General features: G+C 41.5%; 2 protein-coding genes across 3 annotated transcripts; one reads left to right on the plus strand and one right to left on the minus strand.

Annotated features, from left to right (window-relative positions):
• The first annotated feature begins 1,187 nt into the window (after positions 1 to 1,187).
• On the plus strand, positions 1,188 to 18,289 carry virma (vir like m6A methyltransferase associated). The gene is made up of 27 exons (XM_034697057.1): positions 1,188 to 1,353; positions 1,803 to 1,915; positions 3,544 to 3,630; positions 5,108 to 5,156; positions 5,246 to 5,408; positions 5,741 to 5,860; positions 7,434 to 7,649; positions 8,114 to 8,844; positions 9,098 to 9,235; positions 9,316 to 9,542; positions 9,629 to 10,159; positions 10,271 to 10,425; positions 10,512 to 10,594; positions 11,176 to 11,269; positions 12,532 to 12,920; positions 13,012 to 13,167; positions 13,272 to 13,507; positions 13,596 to 13,845; positions 13,926 to 14,143; positions 14,240 to 14,372; positions 15,127 to 15,267; positions 15,356 to 15,510; positions 15,681 to 15,777; positions 16,711 to 16,877; positions 16,996 to 17,348; positions 17,638 to 17,784; positions 17,885 to 18,289. Exons 1-27 carry the CDS (start codon positions 1,291 to 1,293, stop codon positions 18,103 to 18,105), a joined length of 5,433 nt encoding a protein of 1,810 aa, XP_034552948.1. The 5' UTR covers positions 1,188 to 1,290; the 3' UTR covers positions 18,106 to 18,289.
• A 1,193-nt stretch (positions 18,290 to 19,482) lies between these two features.
• Positions 19,483 to 23,767, minus strand: rnf41l (ring finger protein 41, like). Of its 2 annotated transcripts, none has more exons than XM_034698026.1 (7): positions 23,691 to 23,767; positions 23,340 to 23,587; positions 23,030 to 23,248; positions 22,751 to 22,890; positions 20,683 to 20,845; positions 20,468 to 20,588; positions 19,483 to 20,255 (listed from the first exon to the last, which is right to left on the minus strand). In XM_034698026.1, the coding sequence occupies exons 3-7, from the start codon at positions 23,245 to 23,247 to the stop codon at positions 19,851 to 19,853; spliced, it is 1,047 nt and encodes a 348-aa protein (XP_034553917.1). In that variant the 5' UTR covers position 23,248; positions 23,340 to 23,587; positions 23,691 to 23,767; the 3' UTR covers positions 19,483 to 19,850. The 2 variants fall into 2 exon arrangements, with proteins under 2 accessions (XP_034553917.1, XP_034553918.1); XM_034698027.1 differs by having other exon boundaries at positions 23,042 to 23,248; positions 23,691 to 23,765.
• Positions 23,768 to 24,983: the final 1,216 nt, after the last annotated feature.

The following is a 24,983-nucleotide window of genomic DNA, read 5'->3' on the forward strand; positions in this document are numbered from 1 at the left end:
GATACATTTAAATTAAGTGTTGCCATGTCTACATTTGATTTTGATTTTATTATTGATGTCTTTATTTCGAACATGTTAAAGTAAAATAGAAAAAAAAAATACAAGTAAAAAAGAAGAAAAAGTTATACAAAGAAACCCGAAATCAATCAGTTCCATTAGCAAGCACTGAAACATTTTACTTTATCTCTGCGAAAAGGAGGAAGAAGTTATTGAAACCTACCCCTTTATTCACTATTTATTGCCATTTTACAAGTGCATTACCACAAAACACATCTTCATATCCTATCTTCATGCTGTCAACAACTATACCCTTTAAATACAGGCAATATTTATTTTATGAACCTAGTTAAGTCGTTTTTAATATGTTGCAGGCTATATATTCTATTTCTAATATGTTTTAATCAGTGGTGGACAGTAACAAAGTAAATGTAGCCTACTTGAGTACAGTACTTAAGTACATTTTTTGAGTATCTGCACTTTACTTGAGTATTATTTTTTGGGGGAACATATTACTACATTTAGAAGACAACTACTGTACTTTTTTTCTCCACTTTAATGTCCACGGTTGGACGTGGAGCAAACAGAGCAGCTTTCACTCAGATCAGGCAGTTCATTTAGAGGTGGTAATGCTGTCTATAATTCTCCACATGAGCACCCATGTCCATATCTTCAGCCCGTGTTAGAGGTTTTTTAAATGAAGAAAGATACATATCTTTTGAAATGGTCTCCCTGTTTCCCACTCTGCTCAAAAATACAAAAATTCACTGTCCAACCTGAGAGAGTGTGTTGAGCTACGTAACATTTGTTTCATTCAGGATGAACATTTCAAACTAAGTTGTCTGTGCTTGGAGTAACTTAGTTGCTGTTTGTATTCCGTGGAATAGTTTTTAGGCATTTCAAGTAATGGTTTCTAGATAAACATAATGTAACAGAATGTACTTCTAATGTTTTCTTGACTGCCCTTATGTATTGTGAAAATACAATGTTTAAAGATTTTTTTAAGAAGTACTTTGAATACTTAAGTATTTTTAAAAGGAAGTACTTCAGTACTTTATCTCAAGTAATGATTTGACAGAGCGACTTTCATTTGTATTGGAGTAATATTTAACCTGGAGTATCTATACTTTGACCTAAGCAGTGAAGCTGTGTCCACCTCTGCTTTTAATTCTTGTTGTGTGCATTCACAGTTTCGTTTCATGTCTATGTTGAGCGCTCGCGCTGTAGTAGAGGTGCCCCGGAAGTAGTCTCCAACCCGGAAGTGACCCCCGGCCTGACGGACAGCAGAAAGCAATGGCGGGGGACACCTCAACGGAGCTTCTTTTTCTAGATACGTTTAAGCATCAGAGTGCAGAGGTAATAGCATATAGCATATACTAGTATATATTATAGCCTGCATGCTTTTTAGTCTCCTATCGGTTTAATCAAAGAGTTTTGGAGTACGATGCTCAACTTCAGAGCTCACGGTGTAAACTTCGCTAACATTAGCAATTGTATCATGGTTGTTTTTAACAATGTTGCAACTCACAGCTTTTATTCATCAAAACACATTACATTTTTGACATTATTTGCACAAAACACACCCGTTAGACTAAATCCATGAACATATTCGTGTTAAGTCACGCAGTTATTGTGTTTGCATCATTGCGCAGATTGTGTTCTAGTTAGCCTTGTTGCTAATGCTAACACTCCAGCTAAGCCATGTTTACCTCAGAGAGGACAGCAGGAGAGCTGCTCTGCTTAGAAATGTTCCTGTTGTAACTAAGAAGGTGTCTAATCCTAATGTTTGTATTTATGCACCATAGTTAACCAACGTCGATGTGGTGCGGTTTCCTTGCGGTGTGCTGATCACAGAGGTGCGGGTCATTCCTCCAGGGATCAAAGCACACAGCAACTTACCTGACAACAGAGCCTTTGGGTAAGTGCTCATTGAAATACTCACAGGCACGTTTTGGTGCCTGTTTGTTACGGTTGCAAAATTCTGGGAATTTTCAAAGTTGGAAACTTTATACGAGAATAAACGAGAATAAACCAGGAATTCACTAAATTGAAGGTTGGCTCTTAATAGGGAACTTAAATATAATTTGGGAATATATTTTAGCATAATCCTGACTAACACAACCAGATTTCATGCAAGTACAGTTGAATATCTATGCTTTTCCTCAATCACATGCACAATGGGTTGAATGGGTTGAGTCAAAGGGATGAGTAATATTTAACTCAACATTCATGTTTTTGTTCTTGAATGAAAGAATTTACCTTATTTATCCTGGGGGAAATTCAGTCATTACAGTTGCTCCTATACACAATACGTAATAATATCAAATCATATTAACAGAAGAACTTATTAATGAGATATTAATATGAATACAATGAAAATAATGATAATAAAACTATGTACAGAATACAAAATAAGCCATGTAGAAAATACATGGTTGAAGTCCCTGGCGATGGCAGCGTTGAGAACGTTGGAGGCTGTAGTCGGGTTGGCAGAGGGGGGTTGTAAACAGTTACCAGTATGACCTGTGAGATTTCCTTGTGCAGATAATGTGGTTGGAGGCCCACAGCGCTATCGGTGCTATCCCGGTCTGCCCGGATGGTCTTGAAGCCGTCAATGGTGACGTTGTGGTCGGGTGTATCCAGATGCAGCCACGTTTCCATGAAGCACATCATGCTACATTCCCGAAACTCTGTCTGACTCCTGGCTAGTCCTGTTAGCTCGTCCATCTTATTAGCCAGAGATCTTGCGTTGCCCATGATGAGAGAGGAGAGACTCGGCTTCAATCTCCTCTCCATAAACCTCCATCTCCTTATACCAGCTCTACTCCCTCGTAGCTTTATGCCTCCTCTGCCTCCATGTGTCCCAAATCTCCAGAGCTCCACGGGAACATCTAGAGGCCCGAGCCGACAAGCCGGCCAGCTTCAGCTCAATCAGCTGTAAAATACAAAACAAAGCGGGGTTAGCGATGTGAGTAAAAGCTAAAGTTGGTGATTATCGTGAAAAACAGTCCACAACTCTCACCTACAGAAGGCCAAAAAAGGTAACAACTTCAACAAACTGCCAGAGAAAAAAAAATATGACGAAGAAAGAGATGTAAAATCAGAAAGAAGAATGAACAAAGAGGAGCGACTCTAACAAGCTGCATGCACGGTTGGCGCATGCGCACCAAAACTTCAATGTTTTGATTTAGGGTGCTGGGATTGAACCACCAACCTTTTCATTGAGAGACAATCCACTGGACCACTGAGCCACAGCATCCCAATATTTATATATATATTATAAAATATAACACTTCTAGTAAATAACACAATTTACACATTTCTACCTCTGTCACCTAAAAGTGAAATTAGGTGTTATGGAAAGTTGGAGTTTAAGGTAGAGCCTTTGTATTGATATTTAGTAGATTGCACAGGTGGCTACTGAGTCCAAAGTATTACATTGCAAAACCCTGCATTGGTACTGAATACTAGTGAAGGAGCCTTGTGTACACAGTTGGACTTAAACATGGCTTCCTTCTAACTGAGAGTGTTTGTCTCTGTTTCTAGGGAGACATCTCCTCATGCCTTCCAGTTGGAGCTGTTCTTCAACAATGTCACCAAACCCAACAGTCCCACGTTCCACCGACTGGGCAGGTAAGGATGATTTCCTCAAAACTTCTTAAGATGCTGATATCTGTCTCACCTGTATAACCAGTCAACAGGTGACATATGTGCCCTGTGTGATGCACCCACCCATCATCAGGTCTCTTTGTTTCTGTGCTGGTTAACTGGTCTCTCCAGAAACTGAACCCCACCCAGCTGAAGTGACACAAAAACTAGTAGGCCAAGCGGATAAATGTTTGAGTCAAATGCTTTTATTCCGGCCACATAATGACAGAGGTTTCGCAGTCGCACCAGAGCATGAACTTCTATCTAGAGGTGTGCAATGTGTTAAGGGTTTTTCAAAACTGCAAACACGACACACCCAGGTTATTATCCCTGCTGGGAAAGTTGGAAGTTGATTTTTCAAACCAGTTGGATTACTTTTGAAATGCTACCGATGTCAAAAACAATCTCAAAAGAAAATATTTTTAGACATAAGGTGTCAAACTCATTGAACCTCTGCCAGCTCACATGATGATCGAGATCTGTATGATTGAAATCAAACCCAAATGATGCAGTTTTGTTTATTAAATGAGTTCATAACTTCATTTTGCTTTTCTTTTTCTTGATGTAACACATGCTGTCAGATGTGTGGATATGTTAAAGATTCATTAGAGCCCCTGTAAACCCTGGATGGGGGACAGGCAGATGCTACAGTTTGCTATTTATTTGTTTGAGTTTGCTAAAACTGAAATTTAAAAGTTAGGTTTGATTTTGCAATCTAAGAATTTAATAATTTAATTGCTTTGAGTTCTTGTAAATATTCTCTTTGTGGCTCGTGGCAGTCTAAAACGCCGACCTGAAGCGAGCAGTTCAAAATATCAGTGCAAAGGATGGAACTTGTCACCTGTGATGTTAAGGGCCTTCCTATTATTTATCTGTGCATATCTCTCACTTAGTGGAACCTGTGGTTGTCTTATAATTTACATGCATTTGTGTATTTGTGTGCCATTTGGCAAAGGGGTTCAAAAACTCTTAGATTGGTGGTGCAAGCCACTCGCCATATGTACAAATGCTACAGCCAGCAAAGTGACTATAGCTACTGCGGCCCTATGTCACGTTATTCCCTACTCTCTCTTCCTAGGTACCTCTCTCTATCCACATTCCTTTCATCTAATTAAAGGCATAAACGCCCCAAAAACCAAATAAACAAACCAAAAAATATTCATAGATTTAACCTGAATAATCCTGCAGAAACCTTTCCTGAGTTTCTGCCTTCTGTTACTCAGAGGACAATAGAGGCTTCATGGAGAGTGCCTTTAGACATGATAATACAGCCATTTTGTGCAGAATGGAAAGAGGTTTATCTAAGACTTAACAGACTGCTGAAAACTCAATTTCAGACAAATGCTAGTTTCTAAATTTAAAAGGTCCCATGTTCTGGCAAACACACACATTTGAGGATGCTGCAGCCTCTGTGTATTTGCACTGATGCTTTAATCTGCCCTGTCTTACACTCTGCCCTCAGTCTGGAGTATGACGAGAACAAGTCCATCGTGTTCAGACCCAGTGGAAAGGTAAATGAATGACCATGAACAAAACGATTGTTTATCCCCTCTGTTTTGATTGGAATGCAGAATAACTGAAGTGCTTTGTGTGTTTGCAGGTGAACACAGATGGCCTGGTGCTGCGGGGCTGGTACACCAGTCTGACAGTAGCGGTGTACGGGACGGCAGAGCGCTCACATGGACACGACCAGGGCTCACCTCCTCCTCCTCCTCCCCCGCCCCCACAACAGCAAAGCGGGCCCAAGAGGATCATTAAACAAGGTGGGAACTATTATATTATTATTATGATTATCTCTCTCTCTCTCTCTCTCTCTCTCTCTCTCTCTCTCTCTCAATTCAATTCAATTCAATTCAATTCAAAGGGCTTTATCAGCATGGAAAACATATGCAAACATTGCTAAAGCTTAAAAAGAAATACAAACAATTACAGAATAATAAGATTCAATGTTAAACTAACAGAGCTGTATAGAAGTATAGAAGGAAGAAAATATATATATATTCTCTCTCTCTCTCTCTCTCCAAACATCCCATGAACAGTTCGCCTCTAATTCCTCTGTGAAAGCATTGATCCATTGCGCTGTGTTTCTTTTTAGAGTGGGAAAAAGACGACCAGTACAATGGCAGCCCGCCCAGACCAGCACCCAGAGGGCCTCGCACCCCACCTGGGCCACCACCACCTGATGATGATGACGAAGAGCAGGTCCAAGTGACAGGTAAGAACATCTCTTCGGTGCTGTCACAGTGTATCAGACACTGATAGATCTGGGTTAGTTAACAGAGACAGATGCTGAGGTAGCTGAAACATATTTTGGTTGTTACATCTGAGTGCTAAATACTGCCTTTGTGTTTCTTCTTAGTAAGAATTGAAAGAATGATATAAAAGAAATCCGACATTAGTTACCCTCCAGGATTTTTTCTGGTGTCATATAAAATGTGTTTTTTTCTCTTTGACACATTTGTTTTTATTACCTTTTCTTTTTTTGTAATTCTCTTTTTATTTAGAGAATTATTTATTTATTCTCTTTACAATACATCTTAAAAACATGAATATTTCTTTCTTTTTAGTAAAACAAAAAAAAATATAAAGTAAATAAAAAATAAAAAACACAAAAAAAACCAACAACCTGATCATAGGATGTCGTTAAAACATCTAGTGAGAATTTACCTTTAAGATAAGATAAGATAAGATACTCCTTTATTAAAGAAAATATTTAGAAAAGAAATGTCCATCAAAGACGACAGCTTGGCCATAATTCTTCTGTCAGCCACCACATGCACAGGGTCCATGACTGAGCTGGCCTTCTTCACCAGTTAGTTCAGTCTTGCTCTCCTGTATCCTGTCCGCCCACAGCAGGTGAAATCCTTCCAATGTGGAGTTTGTGTCCGGTGTTAGCTCTGCCAGTATTCCCTCGGGTACTGGGTTAGTTAACAATGCGACCATGGTTACACAGGATCTCTGGACACACACAGGAACAAAAATAGTAAAAACACCACTGCAAACGTAGCCTGTTTGGTGTCTATGACTAACAAATGAGTCATTAAAAGTCATGACAGGCTCCAAATACAAAGATAAGTAAACAGATATGGAAAAAAGTTACAAAAAGAACAACGAAGAGAGAGCTGCTGCAACTAGCAGCCACTTGAGCGGCGCTAAGCAACAAACGGTGAAATATATATCCAAATACCTCAATTCTAATAACACATTTCTTTTTTCAGTCATATAAATCAACTGGCCCTTCTTTAAAATTACACTTTAAGGAACAGACATAAGCCAAGAGACAGGACCAGAAGAAAAGTAAATAAATGATATAAGTAAAGTGAATAAAATAAATAAAGTAAAATAAAATACAACAATAATAATATAATAAAATAAGAATTGTGATAATAATGACAGGGATAATAACATTCACAATACTGATACAACATTATTGCCTTTTCTTATTACATTAGCAGCATATGTGTTCCCGCAGTCAGGGGTTTACAGGATGAACTTTGCTGATGTGTTGTTCAGATTAGTGGCACATAATGTTCACTCCATATCATGAGCAAGTCTCTGCATGCTGATTATTACACTGTTCTTAAATAAGTGAAAAAGATGGCTGCCTGCCAGGAGGGAATAAGTGAAGTTAAAGAGTCACTTTAGCATTTGAAAAAATTTCAAAAATTTGAATTAAGTCCTTATAGCAGGCTCAAAGACCAGTATGATCATGTTACCCTAATATATTTGTAGTTAGTATGCTTCTGGGAGTCTTCTGATGCTTATTGAATTGTGTCCTCCATCTGCAGTGGGCGTAGCCAAAGATGAGCCAAGTCAGGGTCGAGACGACTATCTGGAGGCCGTCTCCCCTGAGCGCTCGCTGCCGGCTGATGAAGCGTACTCTGAAGCTGAACAAGAGGAAGAAGGTGATGAGGAGGAAGAGGAGGAGCCAGAGGAGGAGGAAGATGCACGGACAGAAGGGAGCATGGTGGAAGACGAGGATGAAGATGAAGAGGAAGATGAGGGTGAGGACGAGGAGATGGAGGAAGGTAGGGGAGTTATTTTGAGAGGATAGGATAGGATATCCTTGAATGGATGCTGGGCCCTTGCGCCCTGTAGTACTTCAAACTCCCAGGGGGCCACAGGCGCCGGGTCCATTTGGGAGTGAATGGCAGTTGGAGAGAGTGTGTGCTCTGATCTGGCATGCTGCGTCCATCTACAGCTGGACGCTTCAAACTCTCAGCTAGCCTGTCCCGGGCTTATGATCAATATTCATAAGCTGTGATGTGGAGGTGTACCTCACACATCCTGCATGTCAAACTAACCTGCATGTTTGGACTGATGCTGTGTGAGGGGACATGAAGAAGCTGCTTGCCTCGTGGTTTTTATTCATTTTTACACACATATTTATGAGTTTTGCAAGAATCTAAAGACTCTGCTTTATAATTAATTCCCTTTTTTCAAATTCCCCCTCCCCCTGCTCTCACAGGTGACGACGGCTACGAGCAGATCTCAAGTGATGAGGACGATCTTGATAATGGTAGCTTCAAGCTGCCCAGCTTTGACATGGACTACACTCCTGAGGACCTGGCATCTGTTCCACCTGTCCAGTACGACCCATATGAGCGAGAACTTAGACCCCTGCTCTACTTCACGCCCCCATACAAGACCCGCTTTGACACCCAGCAACAGAAGACCCCTGTGGAGGAACCCAGAGACGCTGGGGGAACAGAAGAACCAGCAGCTGGAGAGGAGGTTGAGGCTGTTACGCAGCTCAAAGAACTGCTTGCTGGTGTTGGAGAAGAGAGAGACGTTCGCTGGGTTACTGCCGTGGAAGAGGCCCCAGGAGTGCTTGCCAAAGGGCTCACTCGTGTAATTAAACAAGGAGAGCAGGAGATCGAGGGTCCTGTTGGAGTTTTAGCCCAATGGGCACTCCAAGCATTGAGTATGGAGGTTGCTCTCACACAACCTATTGCACTTAATCTCAGACAGTTAAAAGCTGGAGCCAAGCTGGCATCATGCCTAGCAGAATGCCCACAGGGCCTCAAAGCGCTACTGCATGAAGGGGCCCTGGATGTGCTGCTGAAGCTGCTTCACACGGACCACGTGTCCTCAACGTTGAAGCTCAGTTTCCTGAAGGCTCTTGGTGCTCTGACCAGCACTCCAGCTGGCATGGAGGCTTTTCTGCATGTAGGGGAGTCGGAGAAGAGTGGCTATCAGGTTAGCACCACAAAGTTTACAAATGTGAAAATGTAATCCTCCAACTCTTTATGAGTACACTGGTCTCTTTGACATCACAGGGATCCCAGTTTGGAACATTTTCCATAGAGAGAATCAAAACCTCTTTACAGCTAAAAAAAAAAAAATATTGTTTCAAATAAAATCAACAGCATAGGCTTCACATTTACAGAAAGATCTCACGAGTTGAACAAAACAATTACTTTCTTCCACTCTTTTTATGTTCCCTCTACAGCGTTTAGTCCAGCTCTTCCTGAGAGAAGAAACAGTCAGGGTCATAACAGCAGGCAACACCATACTGCAGAAAAGCCACATGTACGAGGTTCTGGGGGATCTGCAGAGATCAGCAGCCGCATGGAGTGAACCACAGCAGGTAGGAACAGACACTCAGACACACTCATTTGATTCTTTCTGCAACACTACCCTTCACTGATCATGGCTGGCATCTCTCAGGAGGAGATGGAGGAAGCTGAGATCCCCATGGAGGAGGACTCTTCTCTAAGCCCCTCCCCTGTGAGCGAGGCAGAGCTAGACAGGCTGGCAGGAGTTTTAGAAGAACTGCATCACCTGCTAGAGACAGCCCCTTACTGCATGGTGCAGCCACCTGGGAAATCCTTCCCCACCCTTGCTAGAATAACAGGACCACAGGAGAGGGATGACCCATACCCAGCACTGTATAAGTATGCACCCACACATCTTACCTCAGACATATCAGAAGCTCTGACAGACTGTAAATGTAGCTCTGACATGTTGTCTCCTCTCCCAGGTACATGCACGCATGCCGTTTCCTGGAGAGTACATCAGTGGTTCTGTCAGCAGCAGCAGCAGCGGGTCATCTCGGTGTCACCCAAGCTGTGAGAGACATCCTCCGCTTCCTGTCGCTGACCCAGTCAGGTCTGCTCTTCCTCCTCGCCCAGCCCACTCCTTCGAATTTGCTCCTGCGCCTCCTGGCCTCAATGGCGGAAGCAGAGATTGAAGAGACCTCCTTCACAGGGGGAGACGGGAGTCACACAGGACCAGGGTTTGGCGAGGAGGGCTTTGGCGTGTGGTTGATGCAAGCGCTGCACGCTCTGCAGGGAGTGTCTGAGCTGATGAGTCACGTGGCCGCAGGAGGAGACGGAGGAGCCGGGTTAGAGGAAGGCGACAACTCCGACGTTCTGGGCATGCTCCATGCGCTCTACCTGATGACGTTCACACAGACTGGTCGCAGTGCAGTGGCACATGTTCTCAGCCTGGAGAACAACCTGTCCTGTTTGGTCACTCTGCTGCAGCACCACAGCAGCAAGGATGGACAGGGGTACGGCTGTCAACTCCCTGTCTTTCTTTTTATATGACTCTATCTTACATTGCACTCTTTTGAAGTGATCTTTTCCTACAATTTCACTTTCTCTGTCTCGTTTTCTTGCAGCGAGTCCAAAGCACGTAAAACTGTGACGTATAACTACGCCTGTATGCTGGTGTTGGTTGTGGTGCAGAGCTCTAATGAACTGCGTATGATGGAACAATATGCTGCCCCGCTACTCACCATAGCCAAGGCTGATGAGACCAATGCCAAGTTACAGGGTAAATGCTGCTTTCATTTTAATCAAGCATATATATTTTTGATGTTCTCCCACTGATGTCCTCGTGTTCTCTCATTCGTACTTCAGAGTTAAGCAAATGGCTGGAGCCTCTGGACAAACTCCGCTTTGAGATTGGCAGCATTCCCACCCTCATAGACTACATCAAACAGGTACACATCTCCCACTCGGTGTACAGAACGCTGAAGTGTAGCAACTTTTCACTACTCTCTCATTCTCAGTGATTATTTCAGCTTTCATCTTCCTCTGACACCTGCAGGCATGCTTAATAAATCTCTTATTTTAAACTCGATGAGGAATACATTTGGGCAGCTTCAGACAAGAAATCTATAAAATGCAATACACACAAACAGAGCTTATCAGACTGCAGGTAAATTAAAATTTTTAGAGCTTCATGGTAATTGTTGGAAAAAAAAACACTGTGTTCTCAGTACTTATAACAGGCCCTCTGAGGGGTTTGTAATAAAATAACTTAATAAACTACATAACCAAAACTGAAGCTAGATGTGTTTTTGAAATCACACAATGATGTACAATTTGTATCTACTTATGTACCAGGAATACCTCAGATATACTGTCTAACTTCCTGGAATGCAGAGTTTCATGAACAAGTCTGAACCCCTCAAACGTAAACCTGCTCTGTAGCATACTTAAGTCATGGACATATGCAAATATGCAAAGTGCAGCATGCCTTTGTTAACACGTGTGTCTTTCCTTTCCTTCCTTCTTTCAGAATGTGGAAAATGTGTTGACAGCTGAAGGAACGGGACTGGTCACTGCTCTCAGGGTCCTCAATCATATCGCCAGTCCTCCGCCTGCTGTGGAGGGTAAAAACACAGAACATTATTATTGTCTCAGCTGACTTGATGCTTTTCCAGCAGTCACATTATCTCTTTTTAATGTAACGTTTTTATTGAGTTACTTGTATTGCTATATTGCTGTGTGATCTTATAAGCAAAGTACTTTCTGAGTGGGTTTCTTAGAAATCAGATGAACCTCCAGCTTCTGAAAAGCAAATTCCAATGAGTTATTTTAATACCTGCAATGTTTACATCCATGTATACTAGGTGGAAATATGTTGACTAGGGATGTACATTTTAAGTATTTTCGGTGATCAATTTTTGGAAATGTTAACAATCAATTATCGATTAATCAATTAAACAAACATTATTATTCTTATGTCAAAAACAATGCCCAATACTTTGTTTTCCCCCTAAATTATATTTTCTACAGCAACAAAATAATATAACTGATGGTATTAAATACGGGTACATGTTTAACACGGATTATCAACGATCAGGCTCAAAAAATTATTCTCTGCAGACATAGTCTTATAAAGTTAAGGCTCATAATACTAACAGAAAAGTACTTCAGACTCACAGTGTCCAGTTTTCTGTCTACTCGTTCTTATTGAGAAAAATAAACATGTGTATTCGGTCAGGTGTCAGCCGGGAGCACAACCGGGTCATAATCAGTCCAGTTGCAGAAAAGCCCAGACGGCTCTGATGTTGCTGGTCTGCAAATAGTGTACTAGCAATTGCAACCAGTCTGTTAGCTTTGTATCCAAAGGTGGAAAATGTCCTGTTTAAAGTTGTCAACCTTCGTGTCCGTGTCGTTGTTGGCAGCAGTTGCGTATTGATCCTCTTTAAAAAGCGTACGTGGAGACCTGACGCACAGCCGCCAGCTGAGCGTCTCTGCTGTGCGCAACACCTTTAACAGCTGATTCACATCAAAACATGCTTTAAACTTAAAACACCTCCCTGATAGCTGAGTGTAATATTAGACCACATGGTGTTTGTTCCACCTGACGAAAAATTGAAAACAAAAATGCGTATTTTGAGTAATTTCTTAACAATCAATTAATCGATAATGGATTAATTGTGTACATCCCTAATGTTTACCCTGCTGCTTGTGCCCTGCAAAACCATTACCATTGGTAGGACTGTAATGATGTGTAGTTTGCTGCAAATTTAAACCTCAAGGGAGTGAAAATTCCACTCCCATTGACATTTATCTTGGTAAAGAGTTCATTAATGTTGTTTTAAATGGCTGCAAAAGAGAAATTATAACATTGGGAACATTTTTACAGGTCAGCAGAGGGATCTGAAGTGGAGTCTTGCAGGAGTCCAGCTCTTCTCCGGTGAGGGTCTGGACATGTGTGTGCGTGTCCTGCAGAAGCTGTGCAGTGTGCTCCTGCAGCCGTGGCGGGTGCACGGACACATGGGCCCCACACCGCAGCGCTGCATGATCCTCAGTATTTGCATCAGCACACTACGATTGCTGCGCACCATGCTCATGGAGCTGCTGCGCGGAGGAGCTTTCCAATTCAGGGACACTCGTGTTGCCAACGTGCTGGTGACGCTTCACATGATTGTGTGCTCCATCCCCGCGTCCGGGCGTCTGGACGGAGAGGAGACCAGAGTACAGGCGCTCATCGTTGATGTGCTGCTCACGTTCACACAGGGTGTCAATGAGGAGGTATGTGATTTACAAAGAGTTAAATCATGTCTGTAAAGTTTTTGAGGTAAAAGCATTATTATCAGTAGCCTTATGCCTTTGTTTGATGCAGGTGACTCATACAGAAGAGACTCTGGCCAGTAACACGTGGTCTCTGATGCTGAAGGAAGTTTTAAGCTCACTGCTAAAAGCTCCTGAAGGTCTCTTCTCTGGTCTGATGTTGCTGTCTGAGCTCCTTCCTCTTCCACTACCAATGCAGAGCACTCAGGTAACTTTTCCTTCATAACCAATCTATCCTATACTTCCTGTCTCTCTGATGTCTCTCTTTTTTCTTCACATACATGTTGATATAATTTAAATCTTGCTCCATAGGTGATTTCTGTCCAAGACGTGGCAGTAGCCTTAAACACAAGGAAGCTGTGGAGCATGCACATAAGGGCGCAGTGGAAAGTGTTCGCTGAGGCATTCAGGTGTGTGTGCACCACCAGCTGCCCTCCTCTCCTGGCCATGCTGAGGAGGATGTGTGTGCAGCTGGCAGATCTGTCTTCAACAACTGCAACACTCATCATGAAGACTCTGCTGGAGATGCTGCTGGAAGAGCTACAACCGTGAGTTAAATAAAACAAACATCTCATCCTATATTTTCATTTATGCTGTCAGTTTGTATTTTAAGTGTGTGTCATGTTCTGACTGCAGGGGGGAAGGAAAATCAGTGTGCTGGGGCCAGGTCCTGCGTCTGCTGTCTTTGTTGGACACTTTGGTGTCGCAGAGAGCTTGTAAGAGTGCATCACTGCAGCTGCTGGCCGGCTCAATCTCCGGGGACGAACAACTAGCTGACCTTTTCCCCTTGCTGCTGTCCTTATTGGTTCCTCCAGCGGATCACTCGTTACAGCAGCAGCAATGCAGTGAACTAGTGGGGACAATACTACAGTCACTGTGTGACCAGGTATGCAGCAGTAACAATCATCAACACTTCCCCACACGGAAAAGGATAGAGCTTAAATATGTTTCTCCTGTTTTTTCCAGGACATTTCTCTGGTTGCCTCTCCAAATGGTGAAAGCTGTGCGACAGAGGCAGAGCAGCTGGCGAATGCACTCCCCGGACGAGAAATGATGTCATCAGTGTGCAACTCCTTGTTGGAGGTTTCGGGGAATTCAGAAAGTAGCGTCCCACTCCTACTCACCTGTATCAGGACTCTGACATTCCTCACTGAGCATGACTATGGACTCTACCACCTTAAAGCGTACGTTTTCACTTCTTGATTTACCGTCCTCTTGGTTTTAATGTCTCCTTACAAGCCGTCAATGAAGACATAAATGACACATTGTTTCTTTTTCAGTGCTCTGAAGAAACATGGTGCAGGTCTGTGCTCATTGTTGAAGAGATTAGTGTTGGCCTTCAACAAAGACGCAGCAGACCCACTCTCTGCACTTCTGGACTTCCTCCGACAGATTGTCAACACAGAGACAATGGTCAGTTCTACCTCACTTCAAAACATAATGATTTTTGAAGCTGAATTTTTTAACCCTCCTGTTATGTTTGTTTCTCTGGAACAGTAATAATGTTCCTGGGTCAATTTGACCCGGGGCATATTCAATGACCCAAAAGTGTCAGAACCCCAAAAATTCCCAATACCCTTTTTTTTAATCTAATTTTTAACTCCATTACTAACTATTTAAATCAAGATTTAGTCCATTGGTGTTCTTTAATTCTCACAGATCATGGTTCAATGAGGATAACTCACTGGTTTTTCATTCAAATTCATGTTCAAACTTTTTTTTAATGTACATTGGAAAGCCTTAAATATAAATACAATAGTTTAACATGACATACATTTTTGTTTATTTTATTTCAAATTTTGATTTTTTTTTTTTTCTTTATGAAGTGATGTTGATAAATTAACACGACTCCTCTTCTGTCACATGCTGCCCAGATTTTTATGCTGCATTTAGCTGGTGAGGAAGGCATATATTGCCTAAAATAGACTTTAAAAAGGGTCAATTTAACCCGCAACATAACTGTTATGATGACAACTTTAACCCTGCTGTTATTAACAGGAGGGTTAAAGTTGTCATCCCTACATTAGCCATGAAATTGTTGCATGTATTCCAGAGCATGTCAGAAGAGGTTCTACATTACTAAATGAGTTAAAGGAGGAAAATAAAGAGCAACAATAAAGATGTTATATGTTGATTTTTATTGTTGCATCTTTTCATTTTATTCAAGTGTGTTGACGAGGCCCCGGGGTCTGGTGAGGAGCCTGCTTTCATGACTCCACGGCTGCTGTCGGGCACTGAGATGAAAGCTCTGCTACAGTGGGAGGAGTCAGAGTCCCATCCGCTCCCAACTTTAGAAAAGCAGATTACGGTATAAATCACACACACACATTTTTATATTCTTTTGAAAGTGAGCCATGTTTGCATGTGTAACTCTGTTTCTGGGCGTTTCACCGCAGAAACTCTGTAAAGAAGATGAGTCACTGGAGACGCTGTTGGAGAATGTGATTGTTCTGAGGCAGACGCTGGAGACGGCCACAGACACACCTACTGTGGTCGACAATGAACCCACTCTGCCAGCGCCTGAGACGCTGGGGGCCCAGTTTAACCACAGGTATAATACAACTTACACCCAGCTTTGCAGTAAAAATGCTGTTAACACAACTTTATGTATATTACATCCAAAACAGATGATATAAAATTGGGCCGATGTATTGATTGTGCAAAACAAGGATGCCCTAACCCTATTGACCATATCCTGCTTTTTTGTGTTTTTGTCTGTAGGACTGTGTTCATTTTATCAGAAGCTCTTGATGAGCAGCTGAAAACTCTTTGGTTCTCTCCATTCCAAACTGATGACATCGAGGCAGACCTAGATACGGTAAGTCCCTATATAAAGAAAGACTCCAACTCCATATTATCTTATTAAAGTTCCAGCAGCCTATAGATCACTACTGCATTATTACTATGACAGCCACCCTGGCTAAAAACTCAATCTGTACTTGTATGACAAACTGGTTCAAACCAGAAATATGTCCAAATGTTAAACACAATTTTTTTCTCAAGATTTTTTTTTTATTGGCAAAACGCAAACTTTACAATACAGGTCCGATATTCAAACATCTTTTTATGTTTTAAACATAGTCATATGTGTATATAAAAATTAAATTAAAGTAAAATAAAATACAAATAAAAATTAATAAAAATAATAAAACAATAATAACTATAATAATACTAAATATATACATACATACATACATACATACATACATACATACATACATACATACATACATACATACATACATACATACATACATACATACATACATACATACATACATACATACATTGAAATAATAAATATATATATTCTGTATATACATACATATATATATATGCATACAGGCACACACATAAAAATACAATTAATATAAAAGTGAAATATTAAACACTATTTGACTTTAAATTAAACCTTATTCATGTTAAGGCTCGATCAGGCTCCAATGATCCCTATTATAAAGCAGTAATAGTTATTTCAAGTCGCAGCTCTTGCCCTAAAAAATGTAGTAATTTATTTTCTCCCAACATGCTGCTATGAAAATGTGTCATAAAGTCTTGATGAAAAACACAAAACGGAACTTAATCTTAGTATGCAATACGTTATTCACTAATCATGTGAATAACGTATTGCATACTAGGATAGGTTTATCAATTATAAACCCATGAACTGGAGTAACATAGTTCTTCAACCTGAATAAAATAAAGTTGTATGTCTCCATGTCTCTGATTGTCTCCTTATTTGTGTAATCAGGTGAAGGTGGATCTGGTGGGCCTGGCTCAAGAGTGCTGCCCAGAACTGGACCTGAAGGCAGAGCTGGAGCGCTCCTTCCTGTCCGAGCCCTCGTCTCCTGGTCACTCGAAAGCTCAAAAAGGCTTCCGATTGGGCAAACACAAGCATGAGACATTTATCACATCAAGGTACACGCCCATCCCTTAAGTTGATTTTAACTTTTGAATTTTTTAACACAAGATCAGCAAAAAACTAAGTATTTTTACTGGTTTTAATCTGAATATCACCTCACGCTTTTCTTTGCAGCGGTAAATCTGACTACATTGAGCCCGCCAAAAGAGCCCATATCATGGCAGCTCCTCGTGGACGTGGAGGGCGAGGAAACTTCGGACAGAATGTCGGCTGCCGGCCACATGATATCTTCCGTCAGCGTAAACAGAACACCTCCCGTCCTCCCAGCATGCACGTGGATGACTTTGTGGCAGCTGAGTTTAAAGACATTACAACCCCTCTTGGACTTCTTCCCCCTAAACGCCCCCCCAAGAGCTCCCCAAAACCCCCCACCAGAGGACTGTTCACTGGAAACAGAGGGAGGGGCACATTTCACAGCCAGACTCGCTTTTTCACTCCACCACAACCCAAAGGTGTACTGCTGTCTGGTAAGTAAACAGTTAGTTTGTATTTAAAGTAGACATTACATGTGTGCCTTACCTGTGTCAAATCATCTATGGTTGAGATTGCTGCTATGATGACATGAAAAGGTTCAGCTTGTCTTTGTGTTGTTGAAAAGAAATGTTTTTTTTCCTCATAGTTTTTGTGTTTCTTAAGTCAAGTAGTCTAGTTGTTTGTTGACTGATGTCTTCCAGGACATGTCCACCATCATTGTAGAGGTCAGTTCTGCTTGTTTACCACTAGAGGGAGATAAATCCTCTTTTTTGGGTCCTACAGGTAACTACACTCGTAGAGAAGGAGGCCGAGGTTCATCGTGGAGTGGACAAGTTCCAGCGGTGACCCATAGAGGAAACTACAGTGAACCCCGAGGAGGCCAGAGCAACTTCACACGTGGACCACTCCCCTCCAGACAACCTCCAGCAAGTATGAAGAACATGCCCTCCCACACTCTCTGATTAATTTTGCACTTTCTTCTTCAGAGAGTCAACCCTTAAATGAATCCTCTCTTGTATTCTCTGTTTAGGCGCGTATCGGCTGGCTCCACGTGACCGAGCCCCGCGGGGGAGAGGAGGCGCTGGGCTGTCGTGGCTTAACGCGGGAGGAGGTGGCGGAGGCGCAGGAGGAGGAGGAGGTGGTGGAGGAGGCGGAGGAGGGGGAGGCCGGGGATCTCAGGGGAGCAAGTTCAGTGGCGGGGGAGGGAGTGGTGGAGGGAGGGGCAGACATGTTCGCTCCTTCACCAGGTAAACTCACCTGGGCAATGACTGCAGCCTTTTACGGCGACACACGGACCAATCAAGATATGATACATACTGTCTCCACGGAAACACGGAGGGAAGATGTTGTCACAATGATGTATAGACTCTGTGTTGATGTTTTATGTTTTTGTTTTCATGAGTTCTATTCAGAGAATAAAGGTCAGAGAAACCGAGTCAGTGCTTTTTGTTTTTCAACGAATGAAGAATGAAAATGATGCAGACCGCAGCATTTAACAACAATTTTTTAAAATTCTCTTTTGTGTTTATCAGATGAAAGAAGTACATGAAATAACCTATGCTTATGTCCAATGGTACACAGTTAGTAATACATGCAGTGCTTCAATACAAATGGAGTCTACTGTGGCTATTAAATTAAAACAAGTTCCACCTAAAACTGGCATAAAAACTTGCTTTGTAGGCCTTATCTTTCAAAATAAAAGCCCAAGAAACATTGCATTTTGTAAGTCAGACGTGTTTCTCAACATTTAGGTTAGCTTGCTCTTCAGTAATTAACAATAAACACCATTGTAACCAGTATCACATGGCACTGGGACACCTTTGGCCGTAGAGCAAACTGCTTCAGATGCCCTCTCCTTTGGAATCATCTACCAGTCAGAGTCCGGGAGGCACCCTCTCTACTTTTAAGAGTAGGCTTAAAACTTTCCTTTTTGATAAAGCTTATAGTTGGACCTGGATCAGGCTTGGACCAGCTCTTACTTATGCTGCTATAGGCTTAGACTGCCGGGGGAACTGGTGCACTGACACACTGGGACCCTATCTCACCCCCTTCCCCCCAACCCCCTCATTTCTTACTTTAACTCTGCCTGTCCCATTGAAAGTTACTAACCATAGACCTTTCTGGAGTCCCTAAGCTCCCTTGTCCCGTAGGTACCTCTGACCTGCCGTAGGCATCCTTCTGCTGCTGACGTTCTAGACTCCAGCTGATACGGACATGCTGAACTCCAGCGGCAACAGCTTCTCCTACTCGTCTCATCACTATCACCTCTCTCTCTTACTCTCCTCTATCCCTCTTTCAAGACCCAACTCGGTTGAGGCATGATGGCTGTCTAACATGAGTCTGGTTCTGCCTGAGGTTTCTGCCTGTTAAAAGGAAGTTTTTCCTCACCACTGTAACTAGCTAAATACTGCAATGTGCAATGCTCATGGTGGATTAAGGTGGGGTCAGACTGAGTCTTACCCTGTCTTGAAGTTGGGTCTCTGTTCATTATTTGACATAGAGTGGTCTAGACCTCCTATGTTTGTAAAAGCGTCTTGAGATAACGTTGTTGTGTTTTGGCGCTATACAAATAAAGATTGATTCAAATGGATCACTGACGAGTAAATAAGGAACAATTTGCAACTGAGCTCAAGGAAATGACTTTAGGTGTTTTTAATTGATACTTGATGGATACAAAATAACACAGGTGATGTATTTGCTGGACATTATCTGAATTCATTGTACAAAATAGATGAATGTCTAGTCATTTTCACATGAGTCTACAAGTTTGTGAAATTACATGAAAAGTCTTACCTCTCACATACAACATCGATTATTACACAGCAGACTAAGTATTTTTCTCTGAACGCTGATTTAATCAAACTTATATGTTAGAATCAGTGTAACTTACAGTACATTCAAAATGTTTCATTACTTTTGTTTGAAAGTGTTTGCCAGATATTAAAACATGTAAAGATGTATTTTTCTTTTTTGGCTTATCCAATGGTTCACTACTCTCAGATGACCGTCACCTCCCGGCTCTTCCTTTTGATGCAGTCCAAAGTGAGGCTCCTCGTCCCCCCTTTGCGCGCCCCCTCTCCCAGCTGAGGTGATGAAGGTGGTCCTGAGATATTCATAGCCTGCGCTGAATGTAGTGAGAGACTGGAGGCATGTAAAGGTGACTCCCTCTGCTGGTGTCTTGTTGGCTCACTGTGTAGGTCCCATCCAGATGTGTGCAGGTCTCCCTGAAGCTGCTCCCTGGCTGCTGGTTCAACAGGAAGTTGGACCCTGGTGGGCTGCATGTCTCTGAGGAGCTCCAACAGTTCCCTCTTCTCCAGCTCTGCCTCTGCCAGCTCCTGTCTCCTGAGACGCTCGGCTCCTAACAGGGCACGCATGTCGCATATCACACGGGACAGTTGACCCTGCACAGAAAGGTCACAAAGTCACTAAGCAGGTGGAAACATCGGTAAAAGGGGAAACTCTTTAGTGTCACTGACCCGCATTTTCTGAGGTGTGCTGTACGTTTTGTAAATGCAGTTGAGAGTAATGTGATAGTTCCACTAGTATTTACTCCAGCCAGTTTCTTGCTTCATTAAAAGCAAAGGAGCTTAATTAATGAAGAGTGGCAGATCACCTTGAGCTCCTCCACATCGTTCTTCAGCTGCGACTCTTTCTGCACCATGTGTCTCCTCTGGGAATCCAATCGAGACTCCATCTCTCGTCTCACTTCCTCAATCTTGCACAGCATCTCTGCCCTGACAGAAATATTCAACAAGACATTGATTTGAAGAAAAAAAGGAACAACAAGAAAAAGTATAATTTTCCTTTGTGGAACATATGCATACATACCTGAGCATCTCCACTTCTGTGCGCAGCTCTGCTACACAGTTATGCTGCACTTGATCAATGGAGAGAAGAGTATGACCGCAGCCATTTGGACAATCCCTGCTGCGGAAGTTACACTCCGACAGGTGAGCCTCCAGACCCCGCCTCTCTACCTGCACAGGACAACCTGAGGACGAGGGAGCACTGAGAGGGTAAGACCTAACATGAAGCAAACATGTACTGCATTTATATTTAATGATATTGCTGTAGACGTACTGTAACTCAACTATACTATCATCACCCTATTAAAATAATGGCCTAAATCATTTTTTGACAAAAATGAGTTTTTGGGCTAAATCATCTCTTGATGATTCTGGTAAAATCGCCTTAATCCCTAGTTGAATGGATTATGCTCCTTATGCCCTACAGGACAATGGCCTATGTCAAGAGGGTGACTTAGGCCATTTTATTTTTGTCCTAAGTCAACATTTTTGATTCTTTAGGATAAAATGTCTAACTTGGGCAATTTAAAAAGCTTTCATGATGTCAGCTGCTTCAAGAAGCAACAGAATCTGTAGTGCAGAAGAATCTATAAACATGATTCTTGAATCAGTTTCTACCTGTGAGTGATAAGGTTTACTATCGACCTGACATTTGTTAAATTTAGTTTAGAGATATTACGTTTTGAGTTTGCTTTATGGAATTAAAGGACAGTTAATAGTCAGGTTTCAAAAAGTTGTCAAAACTGGATGTTGGAAATGGGATTTCATTAAAAAAAAGAAAAACATCCTGGAGAAGTGAGGGAAGGGACTGCCTCCTGACCAATTTGATTTACCTGACATTTGTTCAATTTAACTCAGGTTATTTTCAGTTTTGAGTTTGCACTATGGAATGAAAGGGCAGTTTAAGCCAGGTTTAAAGTTGCCTAAGTCACACTAGAATGTTCGAAAATTGGCCTAAGTCACTTTATTCTTTAATGTTACATAATTGACACACAACGTTCTATATATGTCAACAGTCATCCACTGTCAAGGCCTTTTTTGATTGAAATGATTAATAAATATCATATGCTCTTCATTCGGTAAGGTTTTTTGTGTTTTCCCAAAAACTTTTAAAAAATGACATAGGCCATTATTTCAATAGGGTGATGTTAAAAGGGGTTAATTCATTTAAACATCCCTATAAAATACAAATATAAAGATCCAAAACAACCAGGGCCTCAGCAATTCAAAAGCTTACAAGCAAACTCATCATTTGAACTTGGTTATTGAGAACTAGTGCTGTGGACATTAAAGATAACTGCACTGAATGAATCAATCTTCATGAGGATGCTATCTCTTACTTTTGTATTAACTTCTGTCTGTTCCATTACCAGCTAAAACCTCCTCTTCTCCTGTGAGGAAATTGATGCTTAGATTACCGTAATAGAATAGTTAGCTATTTTGTTGATGTATAATTATCCCTAGAATAAATCCTGAAGAACTACTCCCTCAGTGGAAATTAAAGTACAATAAGTCATTTTACAAAGTACTGAAAAATATAAGTACAGGATAAAGAGTATAAAGTGTTTGCTGAATGCTGAAAGTGAACACCATGCAAAATGTTAAAGGTGAGAACTTATGATGCCCATGCTAATTAGAGATAGCACCAGAAATAAATCAGGGTAGTTTACGTCTTTGTTGCACTTTGTGATCCCAACACTTCAAAAGTCACTCTGCATGCACACACTCTGTAAATCCGTACCTACCACAGTGATAACAAATGTACTCTCCACCTGCCAACAACAGGTCACAGACACATTGTAAGCACAGTATATTTATATATTTGCTAACTTAGAAATCACTCATTAAAAAATGATGGAAAGGTGACCCTAAATGTGGGAGCTGAGAGAGTCCCATAGGGTGCACTAGTTTGGGAGGCAGCCATGACAACAAAAGAGCCACCTGTTGCTCCCCCACACTCACTCACAAAGGTGTCTTATTACCTTTTCAATAAAAGCTTACACTGGGGTACCATTTAACAGCCAGAAACACTTTACAGATAAACTCATCATAATACAACACGTTAGTTGAGCTTAGTGTAGGTTTCATACCTGTGTTAGAGCAGGAGACGAAGGCAAACTCACACTCATCCTCGTGGGTGTGCATGTTCTCTAGGGAGCAGACCACTTCACAACCCTGTCCTGCATTCACACAACGGATCTGCAGACAGTTCAGGTCATTACGCATGTACCTGTGGCAAAAACGACACCATCATCTCAGTAAAGATCGAATGAGAAAACACAAAACGTGTCTGAGTGGTTGTAGAAGTAGTATAAAGAAAGTGTTGAATTTATTAATGAACTCAAAGACAATAAAAGACTCATACTGACATGTAGACAGACCTGTACAGTGGTTTGAGGCTGCCCACATCCAGTGGCAGTCTGTCCTCGGGACAGGAGTGGTGATGGAGCAGCCAGCTGCTGATGCATGCGCTGCAGTAGGCATGCTCACAGGGAGCCTGGAGGGGGCGCTCCAACACGTCTCGACACACACAGCACAGCAGACCCTCATTCACATATCCCACAAACCTCTCCAGATCATAGCCCATCCTGCAAACATAGATAGTATTCAGACATGACAGTGACAAGAGGAATACTATTGTCCAATTTCATTAATTTATTCTCTTTAATAAAATCTTACCTGATGAATTAACTTCAACAACATCCAACTTTCCTTATAAATTCCTACTCCTCTTGTTCCTCCACAGTGAACCGTTCTGTTATTCCTCCTCTCCTAAGGTCTCTCCTTCTTCATCCTTTTTCTCTTGACTTGTTGCTTCATCAAGGTGAGGGTCTCTTTACACCTTAAAGCCCTCCTCTCCACCTTTGGGAATGCGTCTCCATGGAGAGGTATCCGTGACAACAAGGGTTCAGGACACAGGCAAGCAGCTGTCAGACGACATCAGATCAGATCAGATCAGATCAGATCAGAGAGACAGGCAGAATTACACAGAGAAAACAGACATATTTGGTAGTAGTGTGTTATCCTTACTGCTGTGTTGTAGTGTAGCCCTCAGAGATTACTGCTGTCCTTCCACTGTTTCTAGCTCTATTAATGAACCAACCTATTCTAGGTTTCTCTCTCTCTCTCTCTCTCTCTCTCTCTCTCTCTCTCAATAGATGTGGGATTAACATGGATTACACTCTCTCTCTGCCTGATTGGATTAGAGACTGCATGACATCAGATGGCAGAGACCACAGAAATCAAAGAGCAACCCAATATTCTGAACTTATCCTGGTCCCATAATATTCTTTTGTTTACCACTAACTTTAGATATACATTTAAGAGAAGTATTCAAAAACACAGGGAAAGAAAGGTAATACCACATACTCCATTTAGAGGTAATGTCTCCTCAGGTAGGCTATGACTCAGTCTGATATCCAATTATGATTTATTAAGATTTCCATTTCAAGAAAAAAAAAGCATGATTTCAAGTACTCAAGTGAGGCACGTGAGCAAGTCATTTAGGAAATGTGCTTAATTTCCAGCAATACTGTTCAAAGTTCAAATCAAATTGTACGACCTCTGATAAAGCAGTTGTTGGCAGCAAAACAAAACAATCCTAGCATTACCTTAAGAAATTTGACATTATTGACAGTATATAAATAATATATAAATGCTCGGTCAGCAAGGAACTAAAACCATCATCCTCATATTTGATCAATGCAAACTCCACGTCTAATTGTTTGATTGTTTTATCCCCTTTTTCAGGATTGTTTTTGTAATCACTGACAATGATACAATGGTGAATTTTCAAACCAAGGGTTGGAAGAGAAACAAAAATAAAGACAATCAAAAAAGAAAGTAAATCATCAGTCCCACCCTCCCACACTCTATGGATTAATGAAGTATTTAACAACCTGAAACTTGAAAAGATCAGACTCACTGTTAGGGGCTCTTCTGAGAGGTTTCATAAGATGTGGGACCCTTTCCTGGATCATGCAAAGACAATTATCTTCCCGGTTATCCCCCAATGAAGCCTTACTTTGTGCTGCTTGGTTCTTGGCCTGACCCATGTCCTGTCTTATTTCTACAACCCTGATTGTTCCAATATGTGACAACCGACTCATTGTCACATATAAGGTTTGACCAAGTAGACCCATCTCCTCTTCAGTTATTGTTTTATTTTATTATTATCACTTTTCATTATTTTCCTTTTTAATTATTATTATTATTGTTATTGCTATTATTATTATCTTTATTATTGTTTTTATTACTATGATTAGTGTGTGTGTGTGTGTGTGTGTGTGTGTGTGTGTGTGTGTATGTATGTATGTATGTATG

This window comes from Notolabrus celidotus, chromosome 12 (assembly GCF_009762535.1).
Source record: "Notolabrus celidotus isolate fNotCel1 chromosome 12, fNotCel1.pri, whole genome shotgun sequence".
In the NCBI taxonomy this organism is placed as follows: domain Eukaryota; kingdom Metazoa; phylum Chordata; class Actinopteri; order Labriformes; family Labridae; genus Notolabrus; species Notolabrus celidotus.

What these genes read in the sequence shown, in the direction of transcription:
- virma (XM_034697057.1), top strand. Translation starts at nt 1,291, where the DNA reads ATGGCGGGGGACACCTCAACGGAGCTTCTTTTTCTAGATACGTTTAAG. An exon ending in CATGGAGTGAACCACAGCAG is followed by an intron (nt 9,236 to 9,315) that starts GTAGGAACAGAC and finishes GGCATCTCTCAG; the next exon opens with GAGGAGATGGAGGAAGCTGA. An exon ending in CAAAGGTGTACTGCTGTCTG is followed by an intron (nt 17,349 to 17,637) that starts GTAAGTAAACAG and finishes TGGGTCCTACAG; the next exon opens with GTAACTACACTCGTAGAGAA.
- rnf41l (XM_034698026.1), bottom strand. Translation starts at nt 23,247, where the DNA reads ATGGGCTATGATCTGGAGAGGTTTGTGGGATATGTGAATGAGGGTCTG. An exon ending in CTGTACAGGTCTGTCTACAT is followed by an intron (nt 22,891 to 23,029) that starts GTCAGTATGAGT and finishes TTTTTGCCACAG; the next exon opens with GTACATGCGTAATGACCTGA. An exon ending in ACAGAAGTGGAGATGCTCAG is followed by an intron (nt 20,589 to 20,682) that starts GTATGTATGCAT and finishes TATTTCTGTCAG; the next exon opens with GGCAGAGATGCTGTGCAAGA.